Consider the following 21078-nt stretch of genomic DNA (forward strand, 5'->3'; position numbering starts at 1 on the left):
CAGGAAGGATCATTCAGGTGTCCCCTTTTGTGAACGTCGAGCGTTACGCCGAGCCTGTATTGTCTTCTTCGTATTCTGAATAGGCGATGGCTGTTTCGCGTGCATTACGGAATGCAATTAATTCGAGGCAGGCTCTTCGAGTGAGGTCGATTGTAATTTTAAATGAATTTTTGCAAGAAATTTAATTTCCATGGTAATTAGGCCTTCACGGTGTAGGTGTATTTAGGGCGACTCGAATTCAAACGATCGCTGCACGAATTAATCGCCGGATTGATTATTTTAGGGAAGAAATCAGTAATTATATTCTTCGAAGTAGAACGAGGCTGTATATGGTCGGATAATAATACACCACGGACTGACAGAAAGTTCAGTTCGCACGATCGTTGGCTCGATTATTATAAAAAAGAAATCAGTGTCTGATTATATTATCGAGTTGTTCAAAGTAGAACGAGATCGCGTACGATCAGACACCAATATACCACAGATTGGCATGATTTCTTTTTAAGAAAGAGATCAGTCATTATATTTTCAATTTTTTTCAAAGTAGGACGAGACTGTATATGGTCAGACAATAGTACACCATACATTGGTACAGATCATTGGCTTGATTTTTTGAAAAGGAGTCAGTTATATTACCCTTTTCTTCAAAGTAGTACGAAACTGTATATGGTGAGACAAATCGGCACAGAGCTAGATGAATATATGCGAGGTGTCTTCGCGAAGTAAAATAGGAAAATATCTAGCCAGATATGCAGAATAGTCAATGAATGCTGCTATCCTTGGAACCAAAATGGAGGAAACGTACAAATAACGTACGAGTACGATATACATAAATACATATATGAATACACGGTGAAAGCACAAAATTTAGTGCATGTCTATGCAGTTTTCAGCACAGGTATGAAAATGTGTATTATTTCAAGCACGAATATGGGTTCATTTACTGTTAAATTTACATGCACATGTGCTAGGTAACAGAGAGAGGGAATATTTGTTTAAAAATGATTTAAAAATAACATTCCTTCGAATTCCACGCTATTTACGCGAATGTTAGTTTATTAAATTAATGTGTGTAAATGCAGATTGACTGAATTAATATGACAATGGCCAAACAATTGAAACAACCGGGTATAGGACTATTTATTAAATTAACACTCCATCGGCGCGTTTAACGAACAATGACTATAATCGACATTTTCAAAAATTGTTCAATCTCAGATCAGACTGCCACACAGTTGAAAGCGCATTATTTCGGCTGAGAGCACTGACACGCGATCAGTTTGTTTACCGTGACACATGTAGATTACAACTTTCAAAAACTTCGATTTCAATAATTTAACACGATGCTTTTGCGTGTCGTTAGACTACGAACGTCTGTACCTTTTTCGGGAAATTCAATATTCCAAAATACGTACGATCCAAATATGCAGAAGAAACAGAGCATTTATCTACGATGAAATTTAATAGACGAAGTAGCTCTCCGGTCGGAGTCGATTCCTTCAGCTACGCCCGCGTAAGAGCAGAAAATTGCACGAACGTTCGCAGTCGAGTCGTCAGGCAGCAGTCGCTCTCCTCAAGGAAACGAAGCTCGAAACGTGCTCGAAATCCATAGGACAAAGGGTCGGCAGACTCTATGGGTTCCATTTCGATCCATTAACTAATTTATTTCTGGCGAGACAAATTTCTCTCAGTCGCGGAGCGTGTAATCAGTGGTAGAGCCGGCGTGTCTATCCTCTTTTCCGATCGGCCAGCTTCTAGGTCTCTCTACACCCACGCCCAAAATCCAAGCCCTTTCTCATTTACTGGCACTCGGCCCCCGCGCACGCGCGCCACCACGATGAATCCTCCAACTACCAACAGCACTGTCGTAATGCGGAAAGTTTGCCAATTGAGTTCGAAGTTTTCTGAAAACACCGGCACCCCGCTGGCGTTCGACTCGATTGTAGAGCCGGTTTCGGTCAAGCCTCGAATCGGAAACAATGATGCGGTCGGCACGTTAATCGCCGTTCGATCCCGTGAAAATCTTCGTGGCTGATCGTGGCGATCGTCGCCTGAAACTTCTGGCGATCAGTCGAGTCTCGCGAAGCTGTTTGTTTCAGAAGAATTATCATTTCGAGGAATTGTCACTGTGACAAAGTTCTCAAAATTTCAACGACGTAGAGTTGCATAAATTACATGTAGGGAAAAAAAACGAAATTAAGCCGATAAATGGTTTGAAATAAATAAAGTTTATGAATTTATTAAATTTAATAAAGTTTAATAATTTATTAAATTTAATAAAGTTTAATAATTTATTAAATTTAATAAAGTTTATTAAATTTAGGAATTAAGGAAAATTGATTAAGTGATTCTCTCTCTCTCTCTCTCTCTCTCTGCAATTCTGTAACTCTCTCAAGATCTGCACGCTGTCACAACTCGATATTCTCTACTCAAAGTCTTACATTTGAAACCTCTATCTTCAGATGCCCACACACATACAAAACTACACGTATTTTACGTCTTAAAAAAAGTTCCAAATCTGTTTTTTTTCGCATCGGATAGTTGCTTCACCCTTACAGAAAGAATCAATGAGATTTCCCGATCCAATATACATCCTGGTGTTACACGTATGAATAATAAAGTTGATAAGTTTAATTAACAAAATGATATGTTTCGTCGTCGAAACGCGAATATTTATTATTAACACTTGCACGTTCTTCCGAGTAGGTAGAGAACGAAGAAACCCACGAAGAGATCCGTCTCGCGGATCTTGTTTAATTCATACGAGGAAAAGGGATCGTTAACGTTCGTTAAAGTAACGTTAATCGTAACTCGAGTATGTGGACTACCGCGTTGTGATTCGAGAACGAGGGACAAGCGTAGAAAAATTTACATACAAAAAAAAAAAAAGGAGAAGAAAACATCTTTGGACGGTTCGAGTCCCGTTTTAATTAGGTGCGTACACAATGGAAATTCGGTGGGTGAAATTCGAAATACGAGGCTGCCGAGTAGACACGTAGCTATTTGTCATGGTGGCTGCGAGCCGACGTGAATCGAAGGTAATTATGCCTGGTGGATGAATCGACGAGGTTTGCGCGTGATTATTATCCCTCCTTGTGAAAGGGAAATCGATTCGAATGGAGCATTTTTCAAGGTATCCGGACGTGTGAGAGCAGAGGAACGTCGACGAGGCGGCCCGGCCGGTCCCGGGGACAATGAACAGGAGACAATTGATCGCGTCAAACAAATTTCGCCTGGATCGATGTCGACAAGCGTCCACGCGACCCGAATGGAAATAATGCAGCTGCACAGATCGGCCGCCTCGTCCGTGATTTTACGATCGACTGCAACGGACGAAACAATGGTCCCATTATTTATTAGCTAGATTCTCCGTGCATTACGCGCGTCGAATTTGCCAGGTACCGGCGCGCCGCAGATCCAACGATCGTTCCGACGATTTATCCGTAGTTTAGGATTCCGCCTCTAATCCCCGGACTTTTGCCTATCCTCGTTTTCACCCGTGAACCACCGTCCCCCTCCCCCTTGCTACCCATCGTATTTTCCCCGATCCCATCGCCTACCCCACGAATTATTAACCGTGTTCGCGCCATCGCCCAACAATAATTTCGCTCCATCAGCTACCATATCTACCAAATAAAAGAGAAAAATTTGGGGTTATTAATCGCGGAAATATTCAGTATTCGCCGTTCGTGTGTACAGAGAACGTGATTTTTAATTAAAAATGTGAATTCGCGCGGATGTATATATATATATTTATTTATTTATTTTCACGAATCTGTTGCAATCGATATCGATATTTGATGAATCACGTTCGACATCCACGATCGATGTTTGTTTTGACAAATATTCCGAAAGTTACTGCCACATTTTACGTGCGTTTTGTATTTTGTTGCGTGCGTATTACACGAGTTTTTTTATTTTATGTTTACACACGAAATACACATTGGATTGCCGATCCAGTGACAAATATTCTCGGATGTCGGGATACTTTTTTTTATAAATAATTGTGTCTCGTCTTCCGTAGACGGATTCGTACACGGTACGGAAGGAACAAGGATCTTTTTGAAACTTGCCAAGCGAAACGTGGTGTCTCTTTTGAAAGCCGGGCCGGGAATTCAGGCCGTGCGTGTAATTGGCATCGCGCCGGTGTCGAGTGCTTCTTTCGAGCCCCGAATATTAACGGGGCCGCCATGACGGCAGATCTCGCGAGTATATACCGAATGGAGAATATGCTCTTCACCGAACGCCGCGAGTTGGCTGGAGATCGATAAACCACCGCACAATCTTCCACGACCAGCCGAATTGCATCGAGATCACTCCCCCGCCTTTCGAATAAGCTAAGAAATATTCTCATTTACCTATCTCCATCTCTTCACGGAAGAAACTTTCAACTCGTGTCGACTCTGTTTAACCCCTTGCGCTGGCAATTGGTTCGCGGACCATAACGAGTGACCGAACCGTATGCAATAATTCGTCGCTTTCTTTTCCTTTTGAACTCGTCGGTATATATCACTGGATAGAAACTATTGCGAAGTAATAAATTTATTATTTGTTTTGCCTGTGTGTTGTACTTGAATATAATACTTAAAACTGAGAAAATATTGCAATTTTGGGACAAAAAATTCTCGACGTGCGTGGCACGTTAACATTACGTAGCCATCTTTTGTCTCGAGGAATATTCACGCTCTGTTCAACCCGAATTTCTTTTTTGTCCCTCTAAAACCACAGCACCGCCGGCTAGAAAAAAATTTCGTGCAATCTAACAACCAGGTGAATAGCTGGTACGTTCGCGACGCCGTTTAAACGCGCATTCTCGCCGACGAGAATTCCTGTCTGAATAGGATGAGCCGACACGACGCGAGGCAGGCAGGATCCATCTTTCGCCAGGCGAGAACCGTTTGGTACGACGACGTTTGCGCTCGCGAGAACCGTTTTGCAAGTCTCGCGGCGCGAGTTTACAACGTTGGGCCCGACAACGTTGGCGGATGCTGCGCTTTTACGAGAGAAACCAAAGCGGAGCTTGGCCGCTCCGTTGCGGATTGGGTAATCTCGCTGGCAAAGTGACGTAATTTATGAAGCTACTTAAACCCTGCCCTCGGATATAATGCCGGAGCCAGGCGTCGGACCATCCGCGTGATACTAGCCCAGAGATGAACTCTTCGAACGGGGAATTATCGTTGAACCGCACGGCCCCGGTGTTCGTTTATTTTTTTTCTCTCTTTTTTTTTCGAGCGCACGCGAAACAAATGGCAGCCCGAAGGGTTTTCGGCTCATATCGGCCCCAGATTATCCACCAGACCTCGCTGGAAATTAAATTACACCGCCGGTTTTCACGCGCAACTTTCTGCGATTCTTCGTCTGTTTAGCTATTCTTCTCCCTTTTTTCTCTGTCTCTCTTTTTCGTATCTGATCCATCTCGTGTTTTTCTACGAAACACGGCGAGATAACTTCAGGAATTAATTTTCGGGAGATAAACTGTCAGTGTAATCCGACGCTTTCCTTTTTTTTTTTTTTTTTTTTTCTAACTTATACAAAATCGGAGAAATTACAGCTAATCTGTTGATTTTCATGGGAGAATCTAACAGAGGAAATAGAAGCTCGTTAGGAAATCGCTTCACGCGCTAAATATCGTATTTCGAATAAACGGATAAAAATTTGCAATTCAATTTCGCCGTGATAAAGCCGTTTAGAAATTGTACCCGCTCGCGAAACACATTCCTTTCTGAAGATTAAGGCAACGTTACGCGTAATGTGAGAATTTATTATCGCGTTCCCTCGAAATACGTAGATAAACACGTCCATTTTAACGAACGCGTCCATTCCATAAGCGGTGCGCCACGTTAGAAGAGTTGGCCGGGGAAAGTAATTTATTACAGGTCCACGTGCGCGCAACGATAAAGGTCCGTGCGCGTGTTCAAGACATTTATACCCTTCACATTGACATTATCTTACTCTTGTTTCGCAACTTCTACGCGTGCACATTCCGCGTTGTTAACCCGGTAGGGGGGAGGCGGGGGGAGGGAAGGAGGCGAATGACTGGCAGCTACGACAAATGGACCGGAGAGTCTCGGTTGTTTGCGGAGGCAAATTACTCGTTGCTAAATAATAAACAAAATAAACGTCGGGTTGAACAACGATACCTTTCCTAACGAGTTACTTTCGAACGTTGTTCTTTCCTTTTTCTTTTAGCAAAAAGCTCCTTTCCCCCAGTTTTTAAAATCATAACTTTCAAGAGAAAGTTCTCTCTCTTTCGCTGTCTCTCTCTCATTCTCTGTCTGAGATAATAAGGAATATTTTTTTCAAAAGAAAGACTCGACGAAAACGGTGTGCCAATTAGTTAATTTCAATCGAAAAGAAGAATGCTACTTAATCTTAATTCGATCAGATCCGCAATAATTTGAAAACAATTTTCGTGAAATGCTTCCTCAATCTACTCCTTTGATTTTTAAATCAAATATTAGTGAAATAATAATAGAAATTTTGATTATTAAACGTTCGACATTCGCGTCGTAAGAATACAAATCTAAAGGACAGTTTGATTTTCACTGAAAAGTAATTTTTGACTATTTATGTAGGGCAGAGCTTGCGCTCTAAAATAAAGTCGCCAAAACTGAAATCCAAAGTAAACGATCGCGGCTCACTTACGAGCGAAACGACGCCAACAGGATCTTCAGAACCCTCAACCACCCCCGTTATCATCCGGCACGCGTTACAGGGGACCATCTGCGACGCTACGTTCGTACATTGCGCCTCGTACTTTCGATATAAAAGGAAACGTTTCGAGCACAGCGAAACGGAAACGAAAACGGGCTGTACAATAGCTGGGGGGGGGGAGGTTTTGCAGTCGCGGGAGCAGACAACAGGCGCGAATTTAAGTATAATACGTGGCATTTTGCGCGGAACGTTTGCGCCAGAGCAACAAACGTCGTCGCGTCGTGCTGCAACGCGGTGTGTCCGGGGTTTTATCGCTCGCCACCGCCTTCGTTTCAACGTTCACATCCGTGGCCGAGCCCGCGAGACCACGTTACGTTACGCCAGCCGAGGAACACTGGCGCCTCGCGTTCCTCGAGATTACCATCATAATACAACGCCGCGCCGAAAGAACGCCGCGGCCGCATTAAGCATCAATTTCTCGCTCCGAGCTCCGAGCGTTTCGGCGGCTGCCTCTACGCGCGTGAATAACGGCGTTCCTTGAATGGAACGAAATGGATCGAACCCGCTGTATCGGGGGGGCGGAAATTCGAGAAACGCGCGCTAGACACCGAATGGATCTGAATGGGGTTACGCTGGCTCTCCGCGAGCGATGGATGATTGGTTTTATCTTGAGGCCTGGGATGTTCTGCGTGCGGGAATTTCGCGAGAAAGAAAAGAAGAAAATAAACGGGGTGAGATGAAATTCTCGCCGGATGTTTCAGAGATTAGGTCCGATTAGGTTTTTTTTTTTTTTATTACCGGAACGTCGAATTGTGAGACTCGAGAGACGGAAGATCGAATATTTTACAACACGGAGGAACTTTCTTCGATGTGTCACGAGGCGTAATAAAGAAACGCAGGGAACAGGACGCGAGTTTGCAAAGTGGTGTTGCAAAGGAAATACGAGCAGGGGAGATTGAAGAAAGGCAAACTGAAAACCGACGCGTCTAAATGTGGTTAGAGCTAGGTAGAGGAAACTCGCGTAGAATATTTGAAAATTTGAAAATTAAGTTCTACGAGAACCGGGCCAATTGCGCCCCTTAACTCGTAATATCGTGAAATCTATCCAAGTCGTTCCGTGGGAAAAGAAAATTTCCCTCGACAGAATGTGAAATATCTCCCGCAATCTCGAGATATTACGCGACTTTTACACGCGTCCATCAGCCTCGTTCATCTTTCGAATTAGCGGTATTGAATTAACGGGAAGCGGCGGACCGATTAAAAAATGTGGGAGGACGGTGAAAGAAAGGAACGGCGAAAGAAAGAAGAACGGCGCGGAAGGAAAAGAGAAAAAAAGAAAAGGGAGAGAAGGGGACGGAGGCGACGGTACAGGACCGTGAAAGAACCAGCCGTAAGCGATTTTCATACAAATTCCCGAGCCACCGGTAATCATAGCAAAATTAAGGCCATCCATCACCCACGAGCCCCATTCTATTTCGCTTTCTCGCTTAACTTTACGGGGGTCGCGATTCTGAAAATTCTTTCACAGATCGCGATGTATCCGCGATGGGGGATACAGTGACTTTAATCTACGGCCGCGGTGTGAAATTTTCTGCGTAAAAGCTACGCGAACACGTAGAATATTCGCGTTAGAATCAGGATTGTCAAATGAAATCTGATAAGTTCGTTTCCATTGTAATTTGCTGAATATTTTGTCGCCTGGATGGATGAAAATGAGTGTTTTAATATGTTCCTTTAACGTGTTCCAAGAGAGTAATAAAACACGCGTTTAATCTCGGTGTTAAATAAAAAAAATTGGCAGCGCATTGAATTTTATCAAAGCAAGCGTTACTTCTGTTATGTGTCTTCACCTGCGATCGTTATGCGTGAAATAATTAAACAATCCAAAATTAAATCCGATTAAATTCTCTTGTTCTTCCTTTCTTTTTCTTGTTGCCTTTCTTCCCAGCCTATTTTCAATAAATACTTTCATGCAAGCATCAGAGAATACGAAAGCTACGAGAGAATGTTTATTTAAATAATTTACGAGGTGTCGTGCGTAATTTTTTCATCAACACCCAGCAGACTTGGTAACATTCAATTGAGCGATGTGATTTCACTTTACGTCGCTGGTCATTTGTCCGCGCAGAAAAATGACGCGGAGTAAAATCGACAAGACTCTGCGTGTGCACAGTGAGGCAAAGGGCGTCAAGCTTGGCAAATATTTGAATATATCGTTCAAGTTGTTTTTCCCTTTTTTTTTTTTTTTTTTTTCTTGCTGAAAGAAACGGGATTCTTTTCAACCTTTCAGCGCGCGCGCGGCAGGTTTCGGAGAAGTAGAACGACCGCGTGTTTGATCAGACGTTAGAAGTTCCACTTGGAAAGTTAAACTCGGTCTCTTGTAGTGTGTTTCTCTCACGAGTGCATTGGTTTGCGTAGCAACTTAGAAAATTCCAACTTCCAATTAAAAGATGTATTGAATGAAATCTTCAAGAAGATATATTGATTGATGCATAGATTCGCGAAAGCAAGATGACGAGGTTTGAAACAAATTACTACTTAGGATAAGTATATACACATTTCATAGAGAACAATAATTTTTATAAACGTTTCTAGATTTGTTTCAAACATCGTCGACGCAACCGTGACGACATCACAGTGATGATGAAACTTCAAAATATTTTATACATCTTTACGAACATAGAGTTGAGCGTTCTAACGTGTAATTTAAAAACCGTAATTCAAAAGTTGAATCTTTGCTGAAGTAAACGTATCGGACAGAAACCAAACACGTACATGATCCACTAGAGCCGGCGCATCTTCGTGCTCGGTCAGGCGAGTGTTAAGTAGCGAAGCTCGATGCTCGGTCAGACATGCGGCAAATAACTCCCGTACCTTCAGTTTTATGCCCCGTAATTGAGCAACTACCAGGAGGATACGATAGCCACGGGGTTTTACGATCGTTGTAAAACTGCGTGGCACGTCGGGTCGTTACGTTTTAAACGTATCCACCGGTAGACACGTCTCCATTTTCGAAAAACTTTTATACAGCTTGCCCGCTTCCACTTTACTTTCGTCGGCGGTTATCGTAAAAATTCCCGAACGCATGCGGTCACGCTGATACACGAGTCGACAGTCGGGGGGGAATTAACGTGACCTGATATCTAGAGAATTGACCCCTCTCCATCCTTCCCTGTGAACGACGAGGCGAGCGAACGTCGGTATCGCAATTTTTCCGACCGGGGGCCGCTGCAATTTCTCAAACGGCAACGCTCGAAGAATAGGTAAAAGGCGAACACGCGCCGCCGCCTAACGATATTTCTCGCTTCAAGCCACCAAGTGACGCCTCTCTCCTCCCCCTACCCTCGTTTTCGTTAACTGGCAAACTTCGAGCGATGCTTTTATATTTTTTTACAAGTTCCATTTTCACGGCTGCCTTTAGTTAGAGGAGGACACACTCGGTGATAAATCGTTCAACTTTGAAAAATAAAGCGAGCCGAAGGAAGGACCGGCGGTAATGAACAGTCGCGTAGAATGCTGAATGCTCGCCACGCAGGAAGGAAACGTTCCTTGGACGGAAACTTCAGCAAGGCAGCCTTCTCCAAACGCGCCGCGTTTTACGATCGTTTATTAAACCTCTGGTTCCTTTTTCGGAATCGAGGAGAAAGTGAGTATCGATGAAGTTTATTCGTTAATTTATTTGCCGATAATCGATTGTCCGTTATTTATTAATTTCTCGCAGCTGCCGTATCAACCGATGTCGTTTGTTAAATCATTTATTCAATGACGATTAATTATTTGTTGTCAGAGGTGTGCAAGAACTGGTGGAAATACATCGAATATCCGGTCAGGTCGAGAGCTTATTTCCGGATCGGATCGAGCTCCCGAAAATATCTCATAACCCGTGATTGTCCGAATTCTCAAATGACGTTTTCTTTGGAAACGTAAACAAAAAATTGTCGATTTCGTTATATTTCTCTCAAGGAAAGGAAAAACTGAAAAACAGGAGTTTTTATATTAATAATAATTTATATAATACTTTGTACTAAGTATAAAATAATAAATAAAATAATTTATATTAAACTATATTTTTTATATTAATTTATGGACATGTTGCAAATAGTTTTGAAAATTTCCCTGGTACTAACTTTTCTTTTGTTCAACGAAAGCTTCTGTTCTTCACAGCTGGTAACATTGTGACGGAAAACGGAACGAGATTGTTGTCAGAGAATGTTGAAAAACAGTTTCGTTCCACGCGAAAATATTGCATTTATCGCGTATATAGTTATCATTTCCCTTCCGCGTTCTACCCTTTGTCATTTTATAATTCTTCAAGAATCCCAAAAATCTCCAGAGTACCGACTCTCTCGAGAATCCGGGGAATTCCCGAGAGTCTTGAGATTCTCGAATTCTGAGATACTTTCGGAGCCCGTTCCAACCCGACCATTGGGATTCCCGACATTTCCAGCTTCTCTATTTATGATTTATCAAACGATTCGCTAATTTCTGTCTCGAGATTATCATCGAAAGACAAAGGAAACCCGTGGAATGAATTAAACGGGTAACTCGATCGTGACACACGTTCAGAGCACGATCAACGTCAGATTTAAATTATTTACGAGTGGAGAGGGAGAGTATCGAAAAGCCATAATGCGTATTCTCGCGGCTTATCGAGTTTATCTAGAATTATTGCGGACGCCGTCTTGTACGAACGATCATTCCTGCCTTTCTTTCTTCCTGACCGAGGCACGGGTTCGTTTGCCCCAGCTCTATATATTCGCCCTTTGTTAGGAAAACGTGATTTTTCTTCCCCCCACGGAAAAATACCTCGTCGTATGAATTCTCGAACGAAGCGCAAGCAACGAGGGACTGCGAAGCGCCGCGGGAAAAATGAAGAATACGGGATATCGTTGCCGCGATACTTTTCCCTCCCCACTCCCCGAGTAAACTTCTTTACATAACGTGAATATAATTATAAAACTACAAACACGATGTCTACAGAGACGCGGGAACGCAACCGTCACGGCCGGGTTAACTTCGGAAATGTTCAAACAGGAAAATGAAATTCAAATATACATGTACCGCAGAGAGAGAAAGAGAGAGGAATATTATTTCAAACATTGAAAGCATTAAAATTTTGTTTCGCATCTCCCTTGAAACAGATTGATAATAAACAGACGGCGAAGTTCAAAAGCGCAAAAATCCGCAAATCGTATAATGCGCAAAACCACGTAAAATTAATCATAATATTGACGATACAAAAAATATTAATATTGGTCTATAATAAAATATTTTGTTTAATCTTAAATAAAATATTTCTTTAAAAATTAATCTTAATATATAACTAAAAAGTTGAAATAGACCTTTAAATAATAATTTATCAAGACCTTTTCGATTTTGTATATAACTTAAAATTTTTCGTTCAACTAAAGTTAAAAATGCAACTCTTAATATTACTATTAATATTAATGTCATATAATTTATAATTAAAATTATTATTTATTATAATTTATATAATTTTATTTAAATTCTAAATTTAAAACACTAATATGTCAAAATAATTTATAAATATTTATTAATATATAAATAATTTATAAATTATAGTTCTTTCGTACAAATAATTTAAATATTTTTATAGATAGAAAATATTACCAAATTAGGAAAAACCGAATTTTCACTCAGGTTTTATTCCTCTAGACGTGTTCACAAAAGTCTATAAATTTGCAGCAAAAATTTGCATAGTAATTTGAATTAAATTAAAAATTCAAAAATTGCCCGTCCGATAAAACAAAGACGATATAAGTCGTTGTTCAATGATACTTAAGAATTGAAATATTTCCATTTCACAATTATTTTTAAGCCTCGGCTCAATTTTCGAGGTCGACTAACTGTGAGAGCAATCATAATGAAAACTACAAAAAAAAACGTGTCCCAAAAAATCCATAAATTGTCAGAAAGATGTTTCAATCTGACGACAAACTGAAATTAAATTAAAAATTCCAAAATTGCGCGTCCGATAAAACAAAGACGATATAAGTCGTTGTTCAATGATAGGGTTGAAATAAGGGTTGAAATATTTCCGAGGCTTGAAAATATTTCACAATTATTTTCAAGCCTCGGCTCAATTTTCGAGATCGACTAACTGCGAGAGCAATTATAACGAAAACTACGAAAAAAAACGTGTCCACAGAAATCGTCAGATTTATTTATTTTATTTTTATATAAATTGTCAGAAAAATGTTTCAATCTGACAACAAACTGAAATTAAATTAAAAATTCCAAAATTGTTCAAAGATACCTAAGAGTTAAACTATCTCCAACATTTTCAATTATATTACTTTCGTCCGGCTTAATCTTCGAAATCGACTGATCGACTGTGACAGCAATTACAAAACGAACGTCCGAGATTTATATATTTCGATTCTCCGTTGCTATGCTAACGCTGTCGAACGCTGACGAACGGAAACCGGTTCGAGGGTAAGCGTTCCTCGGACGCGACGTGCATTCGCGTCCTAAGCTCCACTTAGACAGCGAGGGAAGAAAAGAGCGTGGCGTCCTCCGAGAGGATGAGTCTGGGTCTCGTAAAATTGTAAGAACTTTCGCGAAGCTTGTCGAAGGCCTCTTTTCCTCGGCTGCGCGAACTTTCTTCGTTATATATCCCTTGGCGGGGAGCGAGAGGGAAAGACGCTTTCCGAGAAACGGTAATTTTTCTTTCGAGACCGTTCGGCCGGCTCTCCAGGCTCGTGTTGCTCCGTCTATACACGGTCGAAGAGGAATTTAAGTGTGGCGGCGATGGTAGTCGCCGTTAGAACGGAAGTATGACAAATTGAAACGACCATCGACACGAGCGATCTCCAATCATATCGGCCACTGGGAAGCCCATCCTCCCTCGATTCCTCTTTCCACGATCGCGCCGTATCCGTATACTTTGACTTTAAAGAGACACTATATCTGAACGACCGATTCGACATTCTCCGAGTCGAGATCGAATTGTTGAATCCTCAAGTGGCAGGACAAAGTATTGGAAATGTAGACGATTAGCTTGTAGATAGATTTGAAGTGTGAACGTTGCACGAAATTTATAATATGTTGCGTTACATTTGAGAACCTGGGATCACGAGAGAAATTCTGATATTAAATGAAACTATTACCGTGTACAAATTTCTATCTTAGAAACTCGCTTGAAAATTAATATTTCCCCTTCCTTTCAAGAAACGTTACAACATAGTGAGAAATCAAACGAGATTATCAGTGTTTCCCAAATACTGATAGTCTATTTTTTAACACTGGAACCACCTAAATTCGCAATGAGAGAATTAAAGTAGAGAAGAAAAAATTTATAATAAATACAATATATTATAAATTAATACAACAAACTCATACTATACGTTTTACTTTTTAAGAATCATTCGAGCCTCTAAAAATACATGTAAGAATTCTCGTGGGAAAATTATAAATTGATCGTTTGTCAAACAACGTCAAACAGTAAAAAAACGTCAATCGCGCTGTAAAAACAGGATGAATGAAGAGCAAACAACTCCTCCCCTCGTACAAATGGTGACGTTAGCGTTTGCCACTAATTTTACAATTAACACTCTCTTGTTAATCCGTTGTAAGTGGCTGGCATACTCGAAATAATGAAGCTTGAACAACGTCGCGCGTCGTTGACCGCTTTTTCGCGTCTGTGTTATTACAGATTTCGCGTCAAGTGACACGTGTAACGAGAAATGAATTGTTCCCTGCATGAAATTCGTGCCCGAATGCAACGAATACCGCGGAACAAGATTTATTGCAATAACAATTTTCAGTACCGGCAAAATATTCACGTATGCATATATGTATACATGTATATATTTCAAGCAGAACGTTCGCGCGTGCGTCCGAGTACCAACGTGCAGCATGTTAATTTAATTAAAAGCACCGAGAGCGATGCGCCTGCCCGAAGTGATTAAAAGCATTTTTGATTAATGCTGAAAGGCCGGATCAATGTGAGTTGAAATGCTTTCAACTGTGCCCCCGTGGGTCGTTCCATCGTTCCCTACAGCTTTACATTAACGAGACAATTATCAACGCGAGCATCGTCGGCAAATATTGTTGCAACGTTGTTCTTTCGTTGTTCCCGAGTTTTCTCGTTAAGCGAATACACGCCGGAAACGGGACCTTTCTTTCTTGTTGTCTCGAGCGTTCCTTTCTGCGGATAGCGTCCAGTTAAGTTTGCATTTCGCGTCATGGACAACTCGTATATTGACACCCTTTTCAATGAAAGAACAGAAGATTCTGTCGGTAGTTTTAGATTTTTTATATAGTTAACAGTTTAAGATTTTTTATCTTTTTCCGTGTAGACGCGACGTCGCCAATTGTGACTTGTCAACAATTAATTCCTTTTGGCGATCTTCTACTAATTGTACATCAATTGTACATGAAAATTTCAAGCGACCGATACAGCAGTTAACTTTCAATAAAGCAGACGCGAAGAAGAGAACGCGAGGTAAACAAAATAATATCAGCAAAGAGCGATGCAAAACAATCCCCCTTTTCGAGCATTTCGTGTAAAATGCAGCGCGAGTTTTGCGCGAATTTTATTACACGGTGAAACTTGTTGAGCTTGTGAAAACTCGATTGAGAAAAAGGGCACAAAGACAATAATGAACCGGTGTTTCGGGCAAATACCCGTGGAACAGTAACACGAAGCTGGTAACGCTGGACTTTCGTTCTTCGTGAAAACACGAATCGTCTAAACCTCGTAAATTCGAATCTACATATTGGTTCGTTGGAATTTCAATTTGCCTCGATTATCGAGGTCCATAGTGCCAGGGAAGAACGTCCGCCCTTTGATCTCCCGGCGAAAGATAAAATTTATATCCCCCGATCTGTGCATAACGGTGCACACGTTGCACACCGCACGTTTAATGGCCATCGTCGATAATGGGGCGAAATAGTATGAAAGCTACTTACGCGGTGCCGTTGTGCCGTCCAATGGAGATCAGCCGGTAAATCTGCAACTCGACTCGCTGCCCGGTGTCCGGCACGAACCTGTACGTACACCTTGACGGCCCTTCGAGAGACGGCGACTTTATCTGCCCGAAGCCGCGATCCGATTTGCTGAACAACTGTCTGCTGTCCAACGTGATGTTGCACACTGTAACAAAGGGGCAGAGGATGGTTATCGGTAAATTGGCCGCGGGGGCTCGTGGGAGGAGAAAAGGGATCACCGTTCAGAAAGTTCATTACACGCAACGTTTCTAGCATTGAAAATGGCAAGCGAATTACAACTATATTCTGTTCCCGATCGAATTTAATTTTCTATATTAATGGACTGCATCGACTGGCAATATTATCGGCCGTATGCATAATCCACTGCTGATTACACGTAATAACGTTGCGAACGAAGCTTTATCACGCAATTTAGCGAGTGGTGCGTACGTGGACAATTTATCATTCGACCAGCGAAATGCCAGAGCCGTGCGTGATTGTTACGTCTGTTTAATTTGATTTGTGGCTAATTCGGGCGAAGCTGCCCGACGATTGGATTCGGTTCTAGCTTCTGGCCTCCTGCTTTTGGATTTTTCGCGCCCGTTTTACTCTTCCTTACGTGTGGCGAACGAGAAAAGAGAGGAAAGAGAAAGAAGAAACTCATTTCGAACACACCTGTTGCACTTGGACGATCGGAAGGCATTCCTTCACACCCCGATCGACGTTAATTAAATGTACGTTGCGTCGTGGACGAGCAAGACTCGCCAAACTGTGTTACTTTCCGCTCTCGTACGAGAACGTCCGACCTGTTTTGAAAATGTTGCTCGACTGACACGTTTCTGCTTCGGTCAAGTTCATGCGCGTTTAGCGAACGAGCGTTCGTCTGTTTATAAGACGGTTGAAGATCAGTTTGTACTGCGAATTGTATGTATGAATGTGGAAACAAAAACGTAATGGGTATTCCTGGAACGGATTAACTCTCTGTTTCGGCTTTGAGAAAGCCACGAATGCAAATAGACGGTCCGCGATCCACGCAATTATAATACGCAATATTTTACACCAAGGGAGGTAAAATAAATTTACGCGAGTAAAATTGACACGTCGTTTGAAATTAAACTGTTTTTGTTCTTTTTTTTTTTTCACAGAGAATCCATTTGACACAGGTTGACGAACGAATTTTCATGTAACGACGCGGTATTGCATTTGAGATGGATCTTTTTCATCGCGTCGTAATATCGTAACCCATTTTCCATTCCGCGAGGGGAAAAAAAATACTCTTTCATCGTTCCAGTATCAGCTGTCTATACAGCCATTGTGTCCAAGCCAATAAATGATTCCGGCACACCCTATTTCTGCAAGCTTTCGCCCAGTCATCGTTTTCTTACATCCAACACTGAGTATCTTCGTATCTAAAGCAAGCTTCCTCCGGCAATCTCAAGGTGGAAAATTTTTTTTCTCATCTTCCAACAAAGTTCATATGACAAACGTGAAGTTATTTTCCATATCTTCCAAGGATGTCAAAAATTAAAATTTTTAAAGTCTACATTAGTTGTTGCAAATGTCTGATTTTCATTATTATGGGTAATTCTTTCAAACTTGGTCAAATTTTTTTGTGACGATAACTGACCGTGTATCGCGGTTTGACAAGTTCCGCTCGTTGGAAGACAGAACCTAATTTTTGCGGAGGCGAAAGAGAGAAAGAGAGAGAAAAAAAGACACTAGCGTGGTAAAACGTCGAATCCCGAAACCAGGGGATTATTTATTCGATGCATCTTCCCGTGCGATACATTTCGCCATTGTCTGGCGACGTGGAATCCGGGTCACGTGGAAGCGCAACACCGCACCGGCGCGAAAGAAAAATGATGCATCACTTATAACGATTTTTCTTGCTTGCATCGTTCCGTCGACGCCACCGAGACAAAACGGACCTTCCTCTTTTCCATTCGAGGCGACGAACAGTCGCGACACTGACACGCGACACTCTGACTAACTTCCCACCGCCGTTTGAGAGTCGATTCTTAATTTATCTGTCGCCAAACAGCATGGAAAATCTGTACTTTCCAATTTCGATTCAAACGAGACTGAAAATTTACCGATAGAGGGAATGTCATAATTTCACGGGGGTTGTACAACTTTCCCCGTAAAATTGGATGCGAATTTACAAAGTACGAAAAAAGTATTGGAGTATTTTTCAATATTGTAGACGACTGTATAACGAGTTTCGAAATTATTCTAGGAATTTCTTTTATCAAGCCTTTGAGGCTGCGTCGTATAGAGGAAATAAAAGGCAAGAGAAGCTTCTCCGTAAAATTGGATTCGAATTATCAAGCGTGGGATGTGCAGAAATATTAATACTAGAACTACATAAAATTTCCATCAGAGGCATTAAAGTAGAAAAGAAAGAGAAAATCTTTATAATACGATATGGTACGCAAGCTTTTATTTATATGTTTTACAGAGAATCACTTAAGTCTCCAAAAATACACTGTTTTATCATCTGTAAATTATCTAACAAAAATTATCAATTCGTCATTTTGACCATTTTGGTAGTTCTAGTGTTAAGAAGTTAATGAAGATTTTCTTCAGTCTGCAATCAGTTTGACAATAATCGCAGGAATTCGATACGTCAAATTTCAAATTTTCCTGGCTGCATTTTATATTAACTCCCTTCGCACGTCCGCGTTAAAAAGAAAAAAAAAAAAAAAAAAAAAAAAAAAGAAGAAAAACGAAAGCTTCGGAATGTCTCATCGATAACCTTTCACAGGCTGAAAAGTATCCCCGGAGAACTGCGAACGATAAACGATACCAGGTCGGAAGTTCCGTACAAGGCCTTTGTCCGTCGAACAGGCCTTCGAATTAATGAGAATATGTTTAAACCGATAGATCGATAAATCAATTAATCGGAAACTCGTTAGCCTCGTCGGGCCGTGCTCGAGCGATCGACTTTTACGAGAACGCGAGGCCGGCTTGAAAAATAATCGACACGCACCCGCCGCCGCCGCCGACGACGACGACGACGACGATGGCGACGAGAGGCGAAGAAAGATAAAACGAAAAGAAAGGAAATAGAAACAGAAAGGAGCAAAGACGCCATTAATGGCAGCGGTATGATTAAAAGACGAAGGTGGGGTTGTGCGTTTCGGCAGTGTGTAGAAGAGTCAAGGCTCAAAGGAAAGAAAGGTTTGATGGATGGGACGTGCGGGGCAATAACGTCAGATGTAATTAACGTGAGGAGACGGAAAAAGGGGATAGATGGACGAAGAGAGCAGAAAGAACCACTGACGTAATTAGTTGCCAGAAGGAAAAGCCACGGGATGCAGGACACTAATTTCAGTGGCAGGATTTATACTTTGCCAAACGGTTTCCGGTAGCTCGTTCGCAAACATTCCAAAGAAATCCTACTTCTTTTTCTTTTCTCGTCCTTCCTCCTTCTTCTTTTTATTATTTTTTTTTTTTTTATCGACGTTCCTGACATTTTCTTTAACGTTAGTTCACGCTGCCTTTGGGGAATTACCGATCGTTTCTCGTGCTATAAAAGGATTTCCCCTATCCCCGAGGGAGCGCGAGTTCTGTGACTCTAGGCTTTTTCCGATCGTTTCCCAGACACTGGCCACTACCACTGTCAATTCCGTAATCTGTCGAAACTCCGGTTACAAAATGTCGACGACTACGAGGAACGTAGAGTGGCTTAACGGCGTAAATCTTGTTTCTAACGACGATCCGTACTCAAAGGGACAGCGGTTACGCAATTACTTCCTGCCTCGACGGGGGGGAAAGGGGGAAAAGGAAGTAAATATACGCGAATCTGACGATCAGAAGGCGATGGTATTGCGAGCTGCCGGTTGCACCTCTAACGAATTTGATATCGACGTGATTTAATTGAATGTCACAGTTTTAGAACGCGTGCGAATACCTACTGGAAATCACGTTTCCTCCGTTCTGTAGACGTCCGTCATTTCTCGTTTCTCACTCTTTATAATGTGTTGTGCCATTGCATTAATTTGTATAATATAGCTTGTATATAACGCTGTTAGTAAATAAATTCGTTCTTGTACCACTGCATTAACACTATCATAGAAAATGGTCAAAGTGGCCATTTGAATATTTTTGGTGGATATTTCATAGATGTAAAACAGTGTATTTTTGGAGACGTGGATGACTCTTTGTAAAATTGTACCCTATCGTATTATAAAGATTTTCTGTTTCTTTCACTTTAACGTCTCTGGATGGAAATTTCATGCTTTAGTCGTCGGTAGTTCCAGCGTTAATTTGCATACTATAGCTTGTTCACGCTGTTAACTTCCAGTTGGTACCATTTGAGCAAGCTTGAATTTCATTTCAATGTCGAATAAACAAAGCTATTCAGATTGCAATTCTTACATATAAAAAAAAAAAGATAGTTTGACACTCTCGTCTTCAATTTTTCTTGAAAACAGCTAATTGACACAACGAGAACTAAGTTCGCTTGTAATTAAATACTAAATTTAAATGGAATCTGGAATTTTTCCTTTTCTGACGAACGAATCTCCTCGTCTTGAAGCACGAGCATATGAAAGATCTACGAAATGAGCGCGCGTGTCTCTTGACGGGACGCAAAGAGATATTGAGACTAATGATCATGAGGCACAACGCTACTTACTGTTGGCGCAGTATTGCTCCAGGCCGCACTGAGCGCATCTGTCCGGCGACGCAGCCCCGCAGCTGCATCCTCCGGATGGCACGCAGCACGCGCATTCGTTGCTGGACGAATTAAAACTGCACGCGCAGCCGTTCGTCGTTTGTGTCCAAAGGTCCACTTGACCTGGAACCAGACGCGAGAAAGGTTAGAGGGACGGCATTTTGTAACGGCAGAGAGGCTCGTGTATCTCGTTGCAAAGGCGCGCAATTAAGAAATGGTAAACGCGATGCACTTGTTTCACGAGCGAGCTTCCGTCTTGGCATCTTGGCTGCTAAGAAGCGTATTTCTCAATGGTAGATCCTGGATACCAGATTGTCGTGTGTGAAGTGATAAAGTCATTCAGAATCTTCCGATTGAAATCGTTAAATAATATTTGTTGTCTTACTATAAGATGGTAGATTACATATCAAAACGTGCCATAAAAAAATATAATTTTCCCAAAAGCCGCATTGTGAAAACTGGCTGTTTGAGAACACGGAAAAAAAATCGTCAAGTCGAATTGTAATTAACGTTATTTTCAAGAGACTTGTCAACGATTTATTAAGAAATCCTGAAATTTCGTTTGCCCATCTCTTTATTAATTAATTTCATTTGCTACAAATGGAGAACTGAATCGCTAGTGGAATTACACGGACAGAAAGTGTCGATACGCCACGTTTGCCACTTCGCCGATAAACTGTTGGCGAAACGAAACTGTTACAAATCGTAAAATATTTCACTGTAACCGAGGCCAATTAATCCGGTTATCGGCACAATCGCGAATATAATATTCACGACAGTCGAACAAACGGGAG

At 41.5% G+C, this 21078-nt stretch overlaps 1 protein-coding gene across 1 annotated transcript in view; it reads right to left on the reverse strand.

Moving 5' to 3' along the window:
* Nucleotides 1-20854, reverse strand: part of LOC122530861 — a gene marked incomplete at its 3' end in the record, with an annotated part of 39598 nt that extends 18744 nt beyond the window's left edge. The window contains exons 1-3 of the mRNA XM_043658256.1: nt 20851-20854; nt 20246-20407; nt 15589-15772 (exon numbers count right to left, since the gene is read on the reverse strand). Coding sequence (XP_043514191.1) covers nt 15589-15772; nt 20246-20407; nt 20851-20854 — 350 coding nt within the window. The remainder of the gene's footprint in view (nt 1-15588; nt 15773-20245; nt 20408-20850) is intronic.
* Nucleotides 20855-21078: the final 224 nt, after the last annotated feature.

This window comes from Frieseomelitta varia, unplaced genomic scaffold (assembly GCF_011392965.1).
Source record: "Frieseomelitta varia isolate USP_RPSP 00005682 unplaced genomic scaffold, Fvar_1.2 scaffold_1008, whole genome shotgun sequence".
Lineage (NCBI taxonomy): Eukaryota > Metazoa > Arthropoda > Insecta > Hymenoptera > Apidae > Frieseomelitta > Frieseomelitta varia.